This window comes from Pogona vitticeps, chromosome 14 (assembly GCF_051106095.1).
Source record: "Pogona vitticeps strain Pit_001003342236 chromosome 14, PviZW2.1, whole genome shotgun sequence".
Taxonomy (NCBI): Eukaryota; Metazoa; Chordata; class Lepidosauria; order Squamata; family Agamidae; genus Pogona; species Pogona vitticeps.
This window is the reverse complement of record NC_135796.1, coordinates 16,421,423-16,439,843: the sequence shown is the minus strand read 5'-3', so window position 1 is coordinate 16,439,843 and position 18,421 is coordinate 16,421,423. Positions and strand designations below refer to the sequence as shown.

General features: G+C 44.4%; 1 protein-coding gene across 1 annotated transcript in view; it reads left to right on the top strand.

Moving 5' to 3' along the window:
• Nucleotides 1–18,421, top strand: part of LOC110076608 (transmembrane protein 132B) — a 190,261-nt gene that overhangs the window by 76,550 nt on the left and 95,290 nt on the right. The window contains exon 3 of the mRNA XM_078381732.1: nt 7,996–8,142. Within this exon, the coding sequence (XP_078237858.1) occupies nt 7,996–8,142 (147 nt within the window). The remainder of the gene's footprint in view (nt 1–7,995; nt 8,143–18,421) is intronic.

Here is an 18,421-nt window from a genome sequence, read left to right as displayed (position 1 = left end):
GATAAAGAATAATAAATGTTTTTTTGGGGGGGGGAGGTTGTAGAGGCATGGGGTTCCTGAACCCCCCAACCTCTGTTTGGAAATCTTTATTCAGTCACTTCTCTGACTCCCGAGGCTTCAGAAAACACTTCCTGTGCTCTTCCCGTCAAATCATTGAATCCATATGGACTAGAAACATGCCATTTCCTTTGGAGTAGAAGCCAGCCCCGTCCCTTAGTTACAACAGGTTGCTCGTTGTTGTGTGGCTCAGCACCTCACAGGAGGCAAATCTGGGGAAGGACCGGTGCTTGCATAAGTTCTGCTTTATCACCAGCCTTTCCACATTAATCATTCATATTTCTATCAGAGGATTTCGAGGGCATTTGGGCTCCTCGGTAATTGATGGGCTGAAATCCCATTTGATGAGTTTACTTTTGAAAATGGCTTGGTGTCGGAAGGGGAGGGAAGGCCAACCTATTTCAAACCAGCTCCCAAAATGTCGATATATGTTTTTAATTTCGGGTTTACGGACAAAGTCTTGAGAACTGCTTTTATGGCTTGGATTTTTTTTAAAATAATCCCTTGTCTTGTACTGATGATTCTCCCCATCCGCATCACCACTATATCTCCTTCCCTTCTCTAATGAGAGCATGTCGCCTATAAGCCAGCATTTCTAGTCTGCAGGAAAAAGGGAGTGAACCCAAAGACAGAGATCAACTGGATTTACAGGTAGATAGATAGATAAAACTTTATTTACAGGTAAGCTGCTGGATTTTGCTGTCTTCCTTCTGCCAGCAGTTTACCTGCGAAACCGCGTTAGATAGGTGCTACATTGAGGATATGAGCAACTGAAATTATTTTGAAAAGAAAAGAAAAGGAGAAGATTACAGTTGAAATGCAATTCAAACAAACAAACAAACAAACAAACAAACAAATAAATAAGGCCACGCCGTTGCCCTTGTGAGGCTCTCGGTCCTGATAATGGCTAGGAAATCAGGTTCTCAATCTAGTCACTAGAGCCGGACTTGTATATGCGGGATCAGTACCTGCGGTTTCACTTATCCACTTCCTGAAAATATTAAATTACACCTGCTCAGAAATACATTTCGAAGGTGTACTATCAGAAGTGACCACTAGAGGGAACCAGAGACTATAGCCAGGCTTTTAGACATCCAAAGTGGATGAGGGCTTAGAATTTATCCCAGTGGATACAGTGGTCTTACTTAGTCCCACGTAGAGCAGATCTATTGAATCAATGGGATTTACAGAACCGCTGACTTAGCTTTGAACCAAGGATTTGGTCTGCTCAACCAAGGGGGACCTATCTAACTGGCAGAAGGCGGGTTTCTAAATTGTGGGGTCCATTTTCCAACCTGTCAGATCACGGTAGAAGACAGTGTTTCATTTGCACTTTCCCTGATGGAAAAGACGGTGCTTGGTTTGCCCCCTCCTGAGAGAGACGGGCAGTAACAGTACCTTCGGAGCATGGTGAAAACTCTTAGCGCCCTCCCCTGACTGAGCGTACGCCAAAGATCCGGACCATAATTTCTTCTTTCTCTTCTTATGAATACCGCTGCCTGCTCGGCGCCGCCCCATCATGTCTTCTGCTAAGTCCTTTTCCCTCTCTACCGCTCCTATCTTGAAGTCTTAATGTCCTTTTTTTAATTGAATGCTACGCTGGGTTCCCTAAAACTAATTTTGCCGGGCTTGTCATGTTCAATGTAAGAGCAAAGGATGTGGTGAGCGCCGCACTTTTTAAACCCAGTGGCAGGAAATCACATTACACTCAGTGTAATTACATTGTTCTAGAAATGTGATTATGTGTTTCAATGACCAACTTTCCATTAAATTACTTCAGATCAGTCTCAATCTATAGGACAGAATCCGCCTGATTTAGATGTTGAAGGGGTAATAAATCCGAGCTAGAGCGATCTGCATTTATATTTTATGCAGCCGTCCGACGGTTGTGCAATTTCACCCAGCTCCCATGGGATATAGCTCACCTGTTTAACTAGCTGGCAAAAACCTGGGTCTCAGCTTTTCTTTGATCATTATGGCCTGCCATTGAGCTGCATTACACGTTAGAGCGTTTTGTCTCAGCATTCCTAAACAGTTCCCTGTTAGATCTCTTGGGGAGCCCCGAGAGTCAAAGACGGCTCTGTGGCCCAAGCAAAACCATCTCAGAGGAGTTTTCCTGCTGCTCCCCTGCATGATTCCCATTCTGAGGTTATCATCTTCCCATCAGCCATGATTGGGGTGAATAGCTCTGCTCACATCAGATCAGGCGATGGTGGTTCTTCTCCTTGGAAGCTAGGCCTTGGAAGCTGGTGACTCCGATTTCGTGGGGGCAGTGAATCCACCGCAGGTGTTAGTCCCAGCTTCCCAGCAGCTCTCCAAGGTGCTGAACCTATTCACCACCTTGGATAACTCCAGCAAAGTCTGTCCTAAAACCTGGAGTGGATTCTTTGCCCATACTTGGAGTCATGCAGTGTGTGCATATTTTCCTGGGAGTAAATCTCACTGGAGGGAGCCCCATTAAACACAACAGGACATGCTTTGGAGTAAGCAATTCATAAGAGATTGGCCTGTAATCTTATTAGCTTCAGTGATGGATTAATCTCCCAGTTCCAGCTTCCATTCAGTCTTGTTCTGTGAGCTCCAGGCCATAAGAATAAAAGTATAATGGCAATGGAAGAAAATGCAGCGGGATCGAATCCAATTGAAAAGCAAGCTTTTTATGACAACGGCCACAAAAAAGAAGCGCCCGTCAGCAGAATTGTAAAAGCCTTGACTAACGAGATCTCAAATAACCAATTTCCATTTGACAACATTTGCATCAAAGGCTTTATGTGGACATCCTGCCGCGGTCAGAACAACCATCTTGGCCATTTGAGGGGGTCTTTACTGCTTTCCGCAGGTCAGAATCCCACCTTGCTGCTGTGACTATCAATGGCTCAAGGAACCCATGGAATGCAATTCCCAGAAGGAGGAATGAAGCATGGCCGTACTTAGAGGAGGCCCACGGAAACTGTCTTACAGATACCGAGGTGGAACACAACATAAAAACTGAATCACGACATGGGTAGGAGTGTGAAGACATCTCTCCATCATTGTGATTCTGGATCGGCTTGGCTTTTTCAGTGGGACAAGCCAGCACCTTAAAGTTCTTTTCCACCCCTTGTTTTGGGGTGCATGGTTCCTTCGAGGGAATGGAGAGCCAGAATCCGTTTCTCTGTAGCCCAAAACCTTGCCCATTCCTGTCCTTGATGAAGAGGAAGGCCCAGCGGTCTTGGTTCAAAGGGATGAGGAGCTTTGATGCTTTCCTCTAACTCACCCACCTTACGGCGAACACATTTGCCTTTCTCAAACAATGCAATTACAGGAACTCCTCCTGTGCGGACATTAGGGAGAAGGCAGAGCCATTTTATCCCAACAACTAACAGGGATAGGGAAGAATTAGGACTCAGAGGAGAGTGTGATGGAGGGAAGGCAGAGGCCCTGTAAAACTGCGAAGATGAAATGTTCCAGTCCCAGGAGGGACTCCGTATCCAACCACGAGGTCGATGTTCACAGAACATCTCTCTGAATATATTATAAAGGGTCATTGCTCTTGTATTAGGGGCAAGGGTTTTTGAGTTTTTTTCCCCATGTCGCGTTGCTCTTCCAGAGAGGGGAAAATGTGTGTTTTTGAGCACGGCACAGCCTGGTAATTTCCATACCTCCGATTCTTTTGAAGAACTCCTTAGGGGATTCCTGCAATGAGATTTGGTTGTTGTTGTTCCTCGGAGTTAAAATGAAGCAAAATAAAACAGGGTGATGTTCTTGTCTGGCCTGTGTGTGTTGTTTCGATGTTGCTGCTGTGCATTGTGCGACTGTAGAATTCTAGAGTTGGAAGGGGCTGCGAAGGTCATCTAGACCATTCCACGATCCTCGTAGGAAACATCTTCAGTTTTCTCTCTTCCCCATTCTCTTTTCTGTGGGCTTATAATTATTAAAATATGGAGATGTGGTACAGGAAAAAGAACTCTTCAACCAAGATAGATGCTTAATGACACATTGTAATTACCACAGCAAGCAGGTAATGACCGTTCTGGTCTTCTTGTTCTTGAGAAAAAAGATGCCACTGAAAAAAATGACTAACCATTGTGAGATTTTTTTTTTTTTGCTTTTTCATGAAAGTAAAAAAGAGCACTTTCTCCTCAGTGAAAAAGGTATTGCTGTGCAAAAAATCTTCCACACGGTGTCAAGAAACATTTGTTTTCTCCACAAGGCAGGTTGTCTGTAAAAAACGCCAGCTTTCCAATACAAAATGTGGTGTCTTTGTGTGTGTAGGAAATGTCCTGGCAGGAACAACATTGATTTGTTTGACATGTGGTGCTGGAGGAGAGCTTTGTGAAGAGAAAGACTGCCAGAAAGATAAACCAGTGGGTTTCTGATCAAATCAAGCCTGAACTATCTCTGGAGGCAAAAATGCTGAAACTGCCCTACTTTGGGCCCATCATGAGAAGGCAAGGATTCTCTGGGGAAGACAATAATGTTGGGAAAGGCTGACGGCAGCAGGAAAAGAGGAAGGCCAAATGTGAAATGGACAGACTCCTTAAAGGAAGCCACAGGGTTGAGTTTACAAGAGTTGAGCAGGGCAGTTGAGGTCAGGATGTTTTAGAGATGGCTCATTCACAGGATTGCCACTAGTCGGGGTTGACTCGGCAGCACAGAACAGCAGGAAAAATCACCTCTGTAAATTGTGCTTTGTCTCTGTGGGAGGAATGCCTGAGAATTTCTGTAATCCTCTACAATAGGTGGGGAAAAATGATTTTTGGGAAAAATACTTTTCACTTGAGAGAAAGGAATAACCGGAGATTTACATCTCCACGCTGTACAGGGAGCAGCTTGTGTGCAGTGACACCTGTTCTGAAAATAATGATGCTCTTGTTGAAAAGTGTCCACATGCTGTTGAGTTTCCCAAAGGGCTAATGAGAATATGTTTCCAGATCAATGTTCTTCTGCTAACATGAGATTATTTCTCAGTGTCAGCAGGGCAAAGCAAAGCCCAGGAGTTTTACTACCGGCCATGCTCACTGGGGTTTTCTGGGAATGGCTGTCCAAAGCTCTTTGCTTTGTCTTGCTGGGGTTCCAATCTCATCTCACCCCCTGCCTCGCGGTTCTCATTCAGGAATTAAAAACTCATAATTAGTTTCATTGTCAAGAAACAGAGAGAAGTGATAGGAACCCGGCGACCAAAATCCTCTTGCTTAGTTACACAAAAGGTGTTGCCATTGGAGGTGAACTGCCTGAAGTTAAGAAGTCTCCATAGACATTATTTGTTGCATACCAAGCCAACTCCAAATTTTACTGGGATTTCCTTGATGTGACATTCCCTGAGCATGTACAGAGTCACCCCCCCAGGGCCTGTGAGAGTGACTTTCAGACTGGTGATGCCTGTACAGGAACGTTGGCGACGAAGGCTGATGAATTCTCTCCCTCTCCGTGTTTGCCTTTGGCTTAAGAGCATCTCTCTTTCTTGGTCTTCCCGACACGCGTCCCGTTGTCTCCTTTTCTCCTTATGTTTGCCGAAGCTGTGCTGTTTGTACGGAGCGTGGTTTTCTAACAGCCGATTTCATTTCGGCTGTTATCCTGGCATCACGGACATACTCATGTGCATGTCAAGCCCTGCCATCGAGAAAAGGTGATATTAAAAAAAAAACCAAAGGTGACATAAGAATAAAAATAGCAGCAGGGAGAAGATAAGAAAACCTGAAAAGCACCAGGAGGAATGATGTGTGATATGGGCGCTGTAATGAGAAGTAATGAAAACATTCCAGGAACTGTCCAGAGTGCTGAAACCATTTCAGGATTCAGGTCCTGCACCTCCAGTAGCTCCTGTCAATTCGGACTAAAACCCAGGAGAGAATTCACTACCACCTCATCAAATTTCAGCCTTTCCAGGCCTGCTTGTGGCCTTCACCCCATTACCTCTGAAGGAGGAACCAGAGTCACCAGGTTGCGTGGGAAACCATGGCTTCCTTCCTGCGGTGCGTCCTGCAATGAGATTATCCTCAGCAGTTCGACTCCTGAGTCCCCTTGCATGTTGCGATAAACAGCTGAATAAGTCTTTCAGCGACAGCATTACTCCCCCACCCCACTTATGGAGCACCTTCCCCACAGAGTTCCCCCCAACCACAGTGTTGTTATCTTCCGAAGAAGGAAATCTAGCAGAAAAACCCATCATCTCATCTATCGTAAGTGTTTGCCAACCTGGACTCCTATTATGAGCTACCATGACCAGGAAAAGATCAGAGGCAGCCTTCCCTCTCGTTTGTCCACACTGGATGGCAACACCCATCACTCTCCTCTTCCATGCCAGCAGGATGATGGGACTCATAGTCCAGCAAGGACATCAAGATTGGTAGGGATGATTCAAGAGCTGGCATACTGTTTCCTATTCTGATTGTGTGCTGGTGTGAGGCTATCCTGCTTTTATGTGTGTTTATCTCTTCTTCTCATGATGCTGTTTAATTGTTAGCCTCTGCTGCTCATAATTGATTGCTGTTCTTAACCGATGATTCCATAATCCTGCTTTTGGCTTGATTTATACAAGAGATGGGCTTTTCCTGGTGTTTTTAATGCAGCGGAGAGGAACTACAGCATTCTACATGGATTGCTAAGGTGGCTGCTTGCAAGCCTCACCAATCTTTACTGCCCTACCAGCAGCTTTTACCTACAAGTAGATATCAAGTTGGATGCAAACGTAGCATCCTTGCATGATAAGGTCTCAGATGCAGGCTGAGATCCTGGCGGCCATCCAGGAAGATGGAGATGTCATCCCCAGGTAGAGATGGGCAGGGCATTGAATGCTCACCTGATACTAACCTGGTAAGACAGCGTGTGAAATCTATGTGAAATCAGACCATCAGCTCTGCTGAAAACCCAGGAGGAACTCTGCTCAGAGGTGGCACCCCTACAGAGCAGAAGTGAACGGCAAGCTAAGCAGAGGAGTCTCGTCAGCAAAATCTCTTCAGATGCCCAGTTGGGTAAAAATAGCTTCGGCGAGTGTCCTTGGACGAGGATGAAATGGGTTGTGTTGCCTCCTGGCTCTCTATGTGGCAGTTGGCTTTAGCAGATGGGAATGTCAGCATTTATCAGAGTTGAACAGTTGGGCAGGACGGCGTTCGGGACTTTGTAATAACCCGGGAGGTCCTGACTAAAGATACTTCAAAGCGTGTCTGTTTTATTGAATTCGCGCAACTTTTCTGCAAAGTCCTATTAATAATAAAGAAATCTATGTAGTTCTATGTAAGAGCCTATGGACGGGCCACCAGTAAAGCATGGTAAAGGCAAGCTCAGAAGGATGGTGTATGGAAAATAGGCGAGCCAAGCAAGGTCTTGGGGAGGAATTGGCCAGATTGAGGAGCTAGTCCTCAATTTTCAACTTTATAGGGTCAGGGATCCCTAATGAAAATGAACCAAATAAAACTGTAACACAAACTGCTACCTTTACCTTCGTAACACAAAGTGTTTGTACTGTTGGTCATGAAATGTGACCATAAACTCATAAACCTCCTTAGCAGGAAAACAAGACATAGGCAAGGGGCATCTGTGAGGTCACCTGGTCTTATATAATAATCATCTTCCAGCGGCAGAGCTGGAAGGGGCCCTATAGATCGTTGAGTTCGGCCCCTACCAAGGAGGCCCAGTGGGGGAATCAAACCCCCAACCTCTGGCTCCTCGGCCAGAGACCTCAACCACTGAGCTATCCAGCAGTTATCGTTTATGGGACAGGGTTGATTTTGGATTGCCCTTGGCAGCTGCATCTCAAAATGATCAACTTTGTCCTTGGTTTTTCTGAGATGGAAGTGTGTTCTTAAACACTTTCACAAGTGCATAATAAAGCCGCTGCATCATGTCTGGGTGCATTCAGTGGTGGGGTATGCATCTCTGTGGATTTTGATACACTTTCCCCCCTTCCTTTGGACATCGTATAGCACTGAAGCCTTGCCTGATTGTTTTCCCCACCAGGATTAAAGCTGCTCCGGGAGTGAAGATAATAGAGATCCGAGTCAGCGATCCGAGCCAATGGGGAGTGCAACAAGATGTAGACAACGGGAGGACACAGACCACTGCCACCATTGTCTGCGAACGCATCGATCTGAACCCTGAGAGCAGGTAAGAGACCCAAGCTGAGTGGTGTATAGCTGCTGTTGACATTTCTACTTAAGAGGGTGTGTGTGTGCGTAACAAAGAATGAATACCTTTATTGATGTGGCTGTTCGTTTGTGCTCCAGAAAAAAAACACCTATGTTTACTGTCAACCATGGCTGTTGGGCATTGGAAGAGATTTTTGCATGAAAATATTCATTCATTCATTCATTCATTCATTCATTCATTCATTCATTCATTCATTCATTCATTCATTCATTCATTCATTCATTCATTCATTCATTCAACTTATATTCTTCCCCATAGAGCTACTGCACTGTCTGGACTGTTTACAATATAATTAAGCAAGAAACACAGACCTAGTTCCTCTTTTAAAGGCAAGATGGGAAATGCATCCCCTCCTCATCTCACCTGTCTCTGTGGTATATTTTTCCTTACTTCTTAATCCATATAGTGATGGATCCATCTTTGTGATTCCCAACCTTGGTTCCCCATATGTTCTTGGACTACAACTCCCAGAAATCCTAACCACCACAGCTGGTGGCGAAGGCTTCTGGGAGTTTTAGTCCAGGAACATCTGGGGGACCCAAGGTTGAGAACTACTGATCTAGCAGGGTCGAAACCAGGAGGATGAATAGAAAGATCTCTTCTCTTGTCCCAGAAGGATGGGGGAAAGGCAGCTTTAATTTAACTCCGTTTTAGTTTGGTTCTTACTTTAAAATGCCTGCAGCCAGTCTGTAGAGAGATGAATGATTATGCAAAGGAACAACAAACAATCACTGTATGCTTTGCAAATCCAACCAGCTTAGAACCATCTTGGCACCAGGATGGGTTTCTCCTCCCCTCATCAGTCGGGAAAAGAAGGATGCAGCCATCAGAGTGACATGTCCTTGTTGATAATGATAATTCAAAAAGATTTTCCTTAGTCCCCCTTCTTCCATAACTGTCTCAAATCTGACCCCAGTGTTTTCCTTCTAGTCAACTATGGACAAGACAGGAGGTAATGATATCTATGAGATCATTGACCTGCTTTAGCTCACAAGGGTCGGTATGTTTGAGGGAAGGACCTTGTTTCCATTGTAGCTCAGGAAAGAGTTTCTGTACACGTTTAGAGGTTCTCATCTTACCAGACAGGTTTTGAACCAGAGCAAACTTGCTCCAACTTTGATGTTGGTCAAATAAAATTCTCAGCGTTCCACTAGCTAGAGTCCCAGATGACTCCATACACGTAGAAGAAGTTGGCTTCAGTTGAAGAAGGCTTGATGCAAAATGGCTTGGGACATAAGGTGCACATTACAGAGTTTGGTCTCTGCTCTGGATCTGTCCTGATAAATTGCAGAGCATGTGATTTAACTACTCTAATGGGTGCCATTATATACTTTTAGTCTTCTGTTTAAAGTATTGGATTTGGAGCTGAAGGCTGTAAAACACTGTTGGAGTTTTTACAACCTTGCAGGCTGCCTCTAGTAGGTGTGGGTGGAAGGGACCTTTCTGGGCTGGGGTGACTGTCAATCTATCCAGCACTAGCCAATCATTCCTTCCCGCCTCTGAATTCAGAGAGAGTCCCACCTCTTTGCTGATAGTTCCTTTCCCTCTCTTTAGTCTGTTAGAAACAAGGTTTGTTTAGTTTACTATTGATCCATTCACAACTGTAAGTAATGAAACGTTTTTTATTCTTTCTCCTGCTAATATCTCAGCGTGAGTTATTGAGACTCTTAAGTGCTAGTTAATGAGAAAGGGGTGGACTATCTGGGAGATGAATCTATTATCCTCTGTGAATCTCCGCACTTCCGCTGTGTAGCAAAAGGAAATTTAACAGATATTCAGAACATTGCAACAAATACAATGTGCGATCCAGCTAAAAGCAATTTTTCTGATAGAAGGCCAGCGTTTGCTGCTTACAGACATGAGGATGCAGAAAACGTTACTCTGTTGAGAGCGTCTTCTGTTGTATTGGAAATGCAGGTGAGTGTATAAAAATGACTGCTATTTCATTCTGGTTTAGATTTTTCCATTTACTGTGGTTATGACCCCGTGTTCTGTTTAGAGCTGCATGAAAGAAAAAAACACATTAATGGAGAAATACTGAGGTTAAAGAAGGAATGAAATGTAATTTTCCTCTGGGGGAGAAAAGAATATTTTAATTGAAGTGAGGGAACTTAAAATATTTTTTAAGTTAGTGGTAAACCTAAGGAGAATGCTGGAAGTTTTGTTAATCCGTGAAATTACACCTGTCACAGTAACTTAGTTTCCTGCTTTGTGTCGAACTTCTAAATTACACAAAAGCAATGAATCTCAAGCTAATTAATACTCTGACCCTTTCCTTTGCGAGATTAGTTTTAATATTTTTTGGATTAATTAAAGTATGCAAATAGAAAACTCCAAAAGATCAGTTCCAGATTCGCAAATAGCGTTGTTCTCTGAATCAATATTTAACTTTGATCTTTCTTTTAATTTGGAGCTCTGGATTACCTTGGTGTTAGTTTAGAAGATTCAGCAGCGCCCACAACAAAACAAAAGGGAACCCCACCTACCAAGAAACCAGCATTGGACGTCAACACGAATCCATTAGTCTTCTAGTATTGTGTGGCACAAACTTGTCTTCTAGCTTCAAGATAGCCCCAGTCTTTGGGACGTTGTGATCAAAGGTTGCTACTAATGCCCTATCACTGTGCTCCACGTTGAGCACATCAATGAAGAGTAATTGGCATGGAAGGGAAACATTCAAGAGGTTAATGGTAGATCACTCCCCCCTGAAAAAGACTGGACTTTAGTTTTTTGATAGAGATGATGGTGGATCACGTGTTGATGTTTGATGTCCTCCATCTACAACAGAGATGGACATCTCTGTGTCCATCTCCAGATATTGATGGACTTCAACCTCCATGAGTGAACTCCAGTAGGAGACCTGCAGACTGGACCAGACTTGATATGTCTGGCAGCTGGTGGTCATTGTGAAGTGATCAACGGGATACAGGTAGGAATTTGGAATGAGAAAAGAGTTGGGAAGCAAGAATTAAGATCAGTCAGGTTCAGAGAGCAAAGTAGAAGGCGATGCTACCAAGTAAGGCATCAGAACCAAAGACCAAGGCCTGAAATACAAGCCACACCAGAGCTGAAGAAGATCACGTTGGCCAAGCAGAGTTGTCCTTTGTGACATTCTGGAGAAGATCCGCTGTAATCCTTCTTGAGAAGAACAATGACTGAGCTGAGTGGAGTCAGTCCAGAGAAGTTGTCGTTACCCAGATGTCCACACAGGATGGTTGTTCTTCCATGGTTGACACTGATACAAGGCTGGGTCTGCAGAAGCCGTTCTTGGTTTTGCATCTCCTAGGAAAGGATGGAAGTAGGGTCACAACTCAGAACAGAGGTTAGGGGACTGAAAAGGGTGGGAATGGAAACAGGGCTTGACTCGTTAATGGGAGATCAGACAACAAGCCTTGTTAGACAAGACCAAGGGGCCATCTAGATCAGACTGTGGTTTCCTACCTTGGCCAAAAAAGATGGTTCCCCCAGCCCCCTAAATGGCAAGCAAGCTGTGAAGATGATGAAACAGTGAGGAGTCTTGGTCTCAAGAAAACGTGATAATGTTAGCCTCCGCTAGTACTGTATCTGATTTATATGTGTTGAGCAGTGTAGCTGAATTGTGTACTGCGGGCAAGCTTTCCTTTCTATCACAAGCACTCAGAGAACCTTAAGAAGAACAGTGGATTTAACAACAACAAACGAAGCACTCTCCTCAAATTTCCAAGGTGGATGATAAGGACCCTTAGCTCCCTAAGTAGCTTTCTCTCCTGCTTAAGCCTGTAACCACCAGCGTTATTTTTCTCCTGTAGTTGCCAACCATAAGTCACAATATATTCTCCAGAGTCAGGCGAACAATGGGATTAGAAGGAAATGCATTCATAAACCCATTTAAAAGAAATATCTCCCTGCTTGTGTTATCTTTTTGGAACCCCTGTTCACATTTGCTTACTTTTCAAATCTTCTCCCTCCTCCTGGTCGATGGAATTAACCCTTATCCTTGGTTTCTCATCTCAGGTTCTCCAATTTGCTCACACAAATTGAGTGTTCATTGAGATATTTTTAACTAAGACTTTCTGTCCAAAGTTCATCACTCACTCTCTCTCCCTCTCCCTCTCTTTCTCCTTCTCTCTCTGCAAGCGTTTTTGTCATAAATCAAAAGTCCTTATCACAATGTCTCACGTGATTTACATTATATTCTATTAGGGACCCCTTTTTCCCAACATTGTCATCATTTGAAGATTAAAGCTTTTTTCCTGGGGTTTAGTATTGTTCAGGATACATTTCTCACCTCACCTCAAATGAGAAGGGAAGCCATTGAAATCCATAAACACCAACAGAGCTTCAACAAAAAAGAGGAAAGTCTAAAACTTAGTAAGGCCTGGCTCCCAGTACTGGAAAATACAGCCTGCACAAGGTCAGCAAACTCTACCCAGCCACAAGGACCAGAGATCATTGCACACAAAAGACCAGCTAAAGACACCCATCAATCACAGTGACAGATAATCTCCCCCCCTTATCACAACAATGCATCCACAACAAAAACAGGCTGATCACCATCATCACCCTATCTCCTGAAGGACAAAAGCTGTTCCCGCAGCTATAAATACTCAGCCACCCAACAAACAGCAACAGAGCATGGACAGAGTTCATACTCCTGTTCCTCTGAAGATGCCAGCCACAGAGACTGGCGAAACGTCAGGAAGAACAACCTTCAGAACACAGCCAAAGAGCCCGAAAAACCCACAACAGCCAAAAGTATTCCTTTCTTCATTATGTTGTAAATGACCCAGAGAGAGCACCAAGCACTATGGGGTGGTATAGAAGACAGAACCACAATAACAATAATTCATGACTGAATCCCCCCAGCATTAGAGGCAAGATGAAAATCTAAATAAATGCAGATGAATAGATGTGATTCTAAAAGCAAGATTCAACTGGGCTGGGGATTTCCAGAGCAAAGGAAGCATGCTAATGCTAACAGCATCTTAGGGGAGATGGCAATTTCTGTTATTGTTCCTTCCCTTTATTCTTTGTCCCTGATTTTGCTTCCAAGACCATCTGAAGGCAAAGTACCTGTGGGTGGTGCCTGCACGGTTGCCCCGGCAACTTAAAGTACATAAAAGCTTGCTAAAGTAGCGGAAAGGAAATCCTTTGTTCCCAGGGACCACTTAGGGCGAAATGAGAGCAAATAGGCGATTTAGCAGACAAAAATGGAGGAGAACAATTGGGGTCTGTTTCCTAATAAGCAAGGCTGAGCATAAGGAGATTATCTCGGAATTCTGTTTGTTGAAATTGGAAGTAGGGGGAGAAAGCAAGAACAGGAAGGAGAAAGGAAAAGAATGAAATAACTTCTATCTGGAATGATTTAAGTGAGAGCTGGATCATAAAGAAAGCTGACCGCCGAAGAATTGATGCTTCTGAATTGTGGTGCTGGAGGAGACTCTTGAGAGTCCCCTGGACTGCAAGGAGAACAAACCTATCCATTCTAAAGGAAATCAAGCCTGAGTGCTCACTGGAAGGACAGATCTTGAAGCTGAGGCTCCAGTACTTTGGCCACCTCATGAGAAGAGAAGACTCCCTGGAAAAGACCTTGATGTTGGGAAAGTGTGAAGGCAGGAGGAGAAGAGGACGACAGAGGACGAGATGGTTGGACAGGGTCATTGAAGCGATCAACATGAATCTGACCCAACTCCGGGAGGCAGTGGAAGACAGGAGAGCCTGGCGTGCTCTGGTCCATGGGGTCACGAAGAGTCGGACACGACTGAACGACTAAACGACGACGGAGAGTCTCAAGGCTCATTTTCATTCTGGGTTAGAAACAATGAAATTATATACCTGTTTCCTACTGGGAATCTAATAGCCAGGTAACCACATGATGTCTCTGCTGACTGCTGAGCTTTTAGTTTCTTCCTCGCCTTTCCTCCTCTTTCGGAAGGCCGACTGCTGATCCAATAAAGTCCCCAGTGGAGACGGGTCATTGTGATTATTGACAGGCGTTGTTGGAATAATTACTGTTTGGCTTGGCTTCCCTAGGTCCACTCTGCTCCTTTCCCCAACTGGCTGCGTGTTGTTGAAGATGGGTCAGCAGCACCAGTCTGCTCCCCTGAAGAGACTTATAGCATTTGAGCTTAGCTTTCTTCATGCTGTGTCAGTTTATTGGAAAGGAAAGGAGTGTGGGATGGAGCAATAAAGCCCACATGACCAGAAAGGGAGACCTCCGCAAGGTTATGGAGGAGAAAAAGTGTCTTTTCATGAAAACTTCGACAACTACAGAGGTGCCTCGTATGACGACGTTAATTCGTTCCGCAAAAATCGCTGTCGAACGAAAACATCGTCATGCGATTTAAAAAAGCCCATAGAAATGCATTAAAATGCAATCAATGTGTTCCTATGGGCTTAAAACTCACTGTCCAGCGAAGATTCTCCATAGCGTGGCCATTTTCGCTGCCCATGCAGCGAGGAATCCGTGCCAGAAAACAGCGGGCGGCCATGTTTTTCACCCGGCGGCCATTTTGAAACCGCCGATCAGCTGGCCGAAAATCGTCGCTTTGCGATGATCGGTTCCCAAAGCAGGGAACCGATCATCGCAAAGCAAAATTCCCCCATAGGGAACATTGTTTTGCGATCGCTTTTGCGATCACAAAATCTTCAACATAATGCAATTTCGTCATCAAAGTAGAGATGGTCTTGATTCGGAGGTTCCTTCTGGTTCGTAAGCATGTCACCACAGTTGCAGGACGTTTCCTTCCCCAGCCTCCAAGGCCAATGCCCGCTCACTAGTCAGAGCGTGCTCCTCTCTTCTTCCTCCTCTTCTGCTGTTCAGCCAGTCCCTGGCAGGAGCACAGTTTTGCTTGTCCCACCTCCTTGTCTGAGTGGGCAGTCAGCCAAGGAGGCCGGGCAGAGAAGCCATTGCTCCTGGCAGGGACTGGCTGAACAGCCAAAGAGCAGAATGAGATGAGCGTGCACCAGTTGGTAAGTGGGGGGTCCAGCTGAGGAGGTGGGGAAGGGACTGTGGTGCTGCACTTATGAACCAGCACGAACCTCCGAACTGAAGTTTGTGCCCATCTCAAATTGGAAGCAACGTGATGGTCCTTCTGGAGTGGAAGGATCAGCTGATCATTGCCTAGTGGACACTTGAGTGTGTCTACAGACCTTCCCTGTCCCCCTGCTTTCCTACTAATGTGGACATCCATTGAAAGCAAACATGTCAAGGATATGGTTTTATATCTATGCATGGAGGAGGATATAGGATTGGGGAGGAATAGGACTGGCTTGGGATCATGGTTGGTGTGTGAGACAGACTGAGATGATCCACCAAGTACATGGGTGTCAGAGGTGGGGCTGGTACTGTAGGTATGATCCTTCATCCCGTATCTTAAGAACATATGGATGAAAACATCTGCATAGCTTGAAGAGCTCTGGGCGTCACACATGTGGCTAATGGTGGTGAGCAGGAGATAATGTCCAGCAATTATCTAGGGAGCCAGGATGGAAGGATGAGGATGAGAGTTAAGAAAGAAGTGGAAAAGAATGGAAAGAAGCAGATATAAGAAACAGCATATACAGATTGGAAGGAATTGTTGGAATTCTATTGGAGACTTATGCCAGTGTTAAGTATAGCTGTGCCAACTACAGCATCATATTGCTGCTAATTAATGAGTTGCTACTTGCATTGCTGGCCATGTGCCAAGTTGTGCATCTGGCATATGACCAGGAAGTTGAACAGCAACTCAGTAATTAGTGACAGTAATTGGCTGCTGCAGTCTATACAATTATTCTTACTTTTGTGGAAACCTCTAATAGGATTCTGGGCAGTGATGAAACCAGGATCAGGTGCAAATACATGTCTTATTCTGCTGGGCTTGAATGTTTGTCATCTTAGTGCTCAAGCTGGTAGTTGTTGCAAAAAAAGGTTTGCATTTACAATTTGACTTTTTAATTAGTTTGATGTGGCATGAGGTTGGAGGGGAGAAGGTTTGGGAAGGAAGGTTAGGAATTTCACATGCAAATGGTGTCATTGGTGTAACAGTGGTGTGGTTTTTTAATTTCAGGGTAGGATAGTTTGCATAAATAAGGGGTTGAATTTCTCTCTCTGTGTGTGTTCATCAAGAAAGTTGTGGAGGGAAAATAATTTCATACATACCAGGGAATTAGTAATGTTTCAGTTTTACTTCTTGGAAGCCTACGTGCTCTTTTTGCAAGAGTTTGGAGACAATTATTTTTTGGTGGGGTGTTGCTTTATTAGCCCCAGAGGATAGAAGAAACAAGGGGATTTTTCGCCTGGACAAACAGAGTATCTGAGCCTCAGTGGGTGCAATGCACACATGGACATTTCTTCTTCCATGTAGGACCACTGGCTTATCAATTGAAACGTAGCTGTAGGCTGGTAACTCCACTTTTATAGAGGCGGAGCGCCTGCTAACAGATTTTAACCTGAACTTTAGTGGAGTTATTTGCGGGGCTAAATGCATTGGGTGGAGGATTCAGAACCTCGGAGAGCTCCTGTAAAGTTCAGATTAAAATCCTTCTCAATGGCCTCCACTCTAACTCTGGATTGCTGCTCATATTAACATCCTCCTGAAGCACTGGGGATGGGGAAGTGTTTGCCTTCAGCCTTCACCGCAATGACCATCGGCTTATTTCCAGTTGGATAACAAGTATTTTATGTGCCATAATTGGATTAATCACAGTGGTGCTTTGCTGCTAGTTAAAGAGTTGCTGCTTGTGCCAAGTCCCACAATGGGTGCACAACAAAGAATGCAAGCAGCAAGTCCTTAATTGGGGGCAATTCAGCACTGTGATTTATGCCATTCACTTACCATGGTAGATACAGAATAGGTTTCTGCCTACAATCTGCAGAATCCATAGATTGTTCCAATACAGAATATGGGTAAGAAGAACTTTATACCCTCAAGGAAGGTGAAACTGGACATAGCAAAATTATGCGTTTAGTCATCGAGATGGTTATAATAAATGATACATGTGAAGCAAGCTATGTTATACTTCAGTTGTCAACACAAGTGGTTGAGGTCTCTGGCTGCGAAGCCAGAGGTTGGGCGTTTGATTCCTCACTGTGCCTCCCGGACAGGGGTTGGATTTGATGATCCATCAGGTCCTTTCAAGCTTGGTTCTAAAATGATTTGACTTGATGAATCAAGCTGAGATACATAGTATGGAGGTAAATTTGAATTAGGGGTTGGATTCCAGCAGAGAGAAGACTATATAGGAGTCAGCTACATATGTTAAAACAGAAGAATCCTACTTCCATGGCAGTTTTGATGCTTTGTTTATCCATTTCTAATTTTGTAACCTAGCCAGTTCTGAAGCCCTTGACCCCTGCTTAGAACCCCATTATGGAACAGTTGATCTGCTTACTTGACAATCAACGCTTTAATGTATAAAAGTTAACAGCCAGTTTAGTGGGCATTCCGTCACATTAGAACCCCCCCCCTTGATTGTTACGAGATGCTGTCGTCGCAACTGGCAAGCATCGAAAAGCTGTTGCTTTGATTTATTTGGGTTCCCTTGGTGCCAAATTTCTTTTGAAAAATTAAACAACTCAGCATTCACGTCGCATCAATTAATGCTGGTCTTTTGGTGTCGTCCCGATAATACCCCGTATGCTCTTTTTGAAGGCGATCGCAGAAATGGGCACAAATTGCCCAAAGAGGCAGTAAACGTGGGAAGCGATGAGCAAAAAATGAGCCGTTAACGGGTAAAAATGGGATTTCCTTCCCCACCTTCTAGGAGAAGTAATTTCATTTCACAAATTGTTGCCAGGCCCAAAAGAAAATAAAAGAAAATAGAAGAAAGGGGTGTGACCCACGAGCTGGTGAAGATGAATTGATTCTTGAATTTGGGGAGCTTATGGCTCTAAACCAGTGTGGTATCGTGGATAGAGTGACAGACTAGGACTCTGGAGAACAGAATTTCTGTGTCTCACTTGAGCATGGAAACTCATTGGGGATGTAGAACTGGTAAAACCACACTTTGAACATCTCACCTTGAAAGTTCTGTTAGAGTCACTATGCGTCCATTCCGCCTTGATGATTCCCGAAAAGGTCCTGTAGCAATGTTTGAGGTTATAAGGGAGAGAATCATCCGGTGACCAGTCCTGGGAAGCCAACTGAAGTTTGTTTTCTGAAATAAAAGAAAACATTCTGGCTGGAGTCCCTTCCATAACATCCCAACACACTCATGATAGCTGTGTTAGTCTTTACAGACGTACTTTAGATCAAGTCCAGGGTAGGTTAACCGC